The following is a 3,724-nucleotide window of genomic DNA, read 5'->3' as shown; positions in this document are numbered from 1 at the left end:
TCATCATCATCATCATCATCATCATCATCATAATAATAATAATAATAATAATAATAATAATAATAATAATAATAATAATGACACTGATAATAATGATACTGATAATAATGATATGAGCAGCAATAATCATAAAAATAATGATAATAATGATAATCATAATGATGATAATAATGATAATCATAATGATGATAATAATGATAATCATAATGATGATAATAATGATAATCATAATGATGATAATAATGATAACAATAATAATAACAATGGCAATAGCAACATCTATAATGATAATGATATTGATAACAATAAAGATAATGGAAACATAAAATATGATATTGTATTAGTAATATGTTAGTTATGAAAATTATAATGATGTAAATAATGGTAAAATAATGACGATGATGGTGATGATGACAACAGTAATAATTATTTAAGATGATAATAATGATAATCGTGATGATGAGAACGACAATAATGATGATAATGATAATGATATTAATAATGATAATAACAATGGTAATGATAATGATAATAGTAAGAATGATATTGATAACAATAATAATAGTGATAATGATAATAATGATAGCAATGATAATAATAATAATATTAAGAATAATAAAAATGATAAAATAATAATAGTAATAATAATAATAACAATAATATTATTAATAATAATGATAATAATAGTAATAATGATAATAATAATGATAATAATAATAATAATAATAATGATAGTAGTGATAATAGTAATGATAACAATAAAAATATTGATAATGATAATAATAATGATAATGATAATAAAGATAATAGCAACAACAACAACAATAATAATAACTATATCAATGATAATAATGATATCAATAATGATAATAACGATAATAAAGATAATGATAACAAAAAATGATAACAAAAATGGAGATGTTAATAACAGTAATAATAATAATAATGATAATAGAAATAGTGATGGTAATGGTAATGATAACAGTGGTGATGAACATGATGAAGATCATGATAATGATAATGATAAAGAAGAAAAATAGGAAGAAAAAGAGGATAATGAAGATAACGAAAAAAATAACGTTAATGATGATAATAGTTGCGGATGATGATAATGATGTTACCAAGGTTGATAATTATAATGATAATAACATTAAAACAATGATAATGATAACAAAAAATAATCATAACAGTAATGATATTAGTGATAGTAATAAGAATAACAAAAATTATAGTAATCATAATAGTAATATTAATATCAGTAATATCAAAAGTAGTACAATAATAAGGATCATGATAATAATGATAATAATAACATTAACAATGATATCAATAACAGCAATAGTAGCACATAAATATTGATAATAATGATAATGATCATAAAGATAATAACGATGATAACAATAGTGATAATAATGATAATTATGATAATAATGATCCTAATAATGATAATAGTGATAATTATAATAAATATAATAATAATGATGATGATAATGATGATAATGATAATAATAATAATGATAATAAAAAACAGTGGTAATAATAAGAATAATGATACTACTACTGCTATTAATGATAACAATAATTGTATAACAATGATAATAACATGGTTATATATTGCAAAAACCAACAAAAGCAAGTCCAATGATGATAAGAAATGATAATGCGAGTGATGACAGTAATTGCGAAAATATAACTTTACTGTCAGCAAAACCAATAACAATAATGACGATCAAATGAAATATTTCCGAATTCCGAGTCAAGTCAAGCCAAATAATCGTCAATCTTTGAGCCAAGGAAGCGGCCGATCGCGACGCCGCCCGGGCACCTCATCCACAACCTGGTGACACTTCATCCACCACGAGGGCGCCATGCCATAGAAACGGCTTTTTGTGCCAGAACTATTTCCTCGAGAAGTCCTCATCCCCCTCCCTCACCGTCGCCGCCATCGCCACCGTCACCGCCGTCGCCGCCGCCGTCGCCGCTACGACAGTATCCTGGGTCAGCTACGTGTCACTACGGTAATCCGCTGCAGGAGGCTGGCATCTTTCCACCTACCTGAAGAGTCCTTGTAAGGAGTGACGCGTCGGAATGTTGATCCCGTGGAAATTTGCAACAAAGTGAGATATCCACTCCACGTTACAGCTGATTTATTTTTTTTCTTCTTAAGGAGTCATATTGATTGCCGTTTAAAAACCGCAAACGCTCCGACGCTTGCCAAAAAAGTGCATTCACGTAACATATATTTTTTCGGTATATTTCTTTTAAAAGACACGTAGTTTTAAAAAAGTAGCTCCGCCCAGATTCTTGTCGTCAGAGGCGCTGTTGTATATAACGGGTAGTTTCCCCGTGACGCCCCAGTCCCACTCCGACTCGAGGCTGTGGCGTTTGTGGTAAGTCCCGACTGTCATCCGTCCGTCGAGGGGAAGGTTTGAAGAGGACTCGAGCTTGGGAACTTGATACAAAGGAATAAGATACCAGTGGAAGCAGACACATCTTGATTAAAAGATGGTATCTGTACTACTTTCTCTGAAATTAATTCAGGTTGATACAAGGACGTTTCCGCTGTGATTTGCATGCAGTGAGGCGCAATGAGTAGAAACCATGTGATTCTTATCATCGTGGTTTGGGACCAATATTTGTTGCAATTTATGCGATTGGTCTAGAAACCAAATATTCAGGTTTAATCATACTTGATCAACTTTATACACACATAGTGCATTTTTTCATATTCATAGAGTAGAAAATGGACAGATGCTATTCAAAACTGTACGTCACGTCAATATTTCGTGAAAATATAATAAACATAAATAACCATATCCAGGTGCTAATCAGCACAACGAAAAACTGAATAGAATAGTCTAATGGATATCACATTTCCAATTTCAGACTCAAACTGCTGAACTCCATCAAGCACCATGTGTGACGACGAGGACACCTGTGCGCTCGTGTGCGACAATGGCTCCGGAATGGTCAAGGCCGGATTCGCCGGAGACGACGCCCCTCGCGCCGTCTTCCCCTCCATCGTCGGTCGCGCCCGTCACCAGGGTGTGATGGTCGGTATGGGTCAGAAGGACGCCTACGTCGGCGATGAGGCTCAGAGCAAGCGTGGTATCCTCACCCTCAAGTACCCCATTGAGCACGGTATCATCACCAACTGGGATGACATGGAGAAGGTGTGGCATCACACTTTCTTTAATGAACTGCGCGTGGCCCCTGAGGAGTCCCCCACACTTCTCACTGAGGCTCCCCTCAACCCCAAGGCCAACCGTGAGAAGATGACCCAGATCATGTTCGAGACCTTCGCCATGCCCGCCATGTACGTGGCCATCCAGGCCGTGCTGTCCCTGTACGCCTCCGGTCGCACCACAGGCCTCGTCTGCGACTCGGGCGACGGCGTCTCCCACGACGTCCCCGTCTACGAAGGCTTCGCCCTTCCCCACGCCATCCTTCGCCTCGATCTTGCCGGACGCGATCTCACCCTTTACTTGATGAAAATTCTCACCGAACGAGGCTACTCCTTCACCACCACCGCCGAGCGAGAAATCGTCCGTGACATCAAGGAGAAACTGTGCTACATTGCCCTTGATTTTGACGGCGAGATGAACACTGCTGCTGCCTCTTCCTCGATCGATAAGTCTTACGAGCTTCCCGACGGCCAAGTCATCACCATCGGCAACGAGCGTTTCCGATGCCCCGAGGCCTTGTTCCAGCCTTCCTTCCTGGG

General features: G+C 36.3%; 1 protein-coding gene across 3 annotated transcripts in view; it reads left to right on the top strand.

Annotated features, from left to right (window-relative positions):
* Positions 1-2,309: 2,309 nt before the first annotated feature.
* Positions 2,310-3,724, top strand: part of LOC113818736 (actin, alpha cardiac muscle 2) — a 1,865-nt gene continuing 450 nt past the window's right edge. Inside the window, exons 1-2 of one of the 3 annotated variants that reach the window (XM_027370928.2) lie at positions 2,310-2,390; positions 2,887-3,724. The exon at positions 2,887-3,724 is cut by the window's right edge and continues 450 nt beyond it. In XM_027370928.2, the coding sequence (XP_027226729.1) occupies positions 2,916-3,724 (809 nt within the window). In that variant the 5' untranslated portion in view covers positions 2,310-2,390; positions 2,887-2,915. The other 2 variants (XM_070116043.1, XM_070116044.1) reach the window with 2 other exon arrangements.

The sequence above is a fragment of the Penaeus vannamei genome, chromosome 38 (genome assembly GCF_042767895.1).
Source record: "Penaeus vannamei isolate JL-2024 chromosome 38, ASM4276789v1, whole genome shotgun sequence".
Taxonomy (NCBI): Eukaryota; Metazoa; Arthropoda; class Malacostraca; order Decapoda; family Penaeidae; genus Penaeus; species Penaeus vannamei.
Note: the sequence above shows the minus strand (reverse complement) of the source record. Positions and strands in the feature narration are given on the sequence as shown.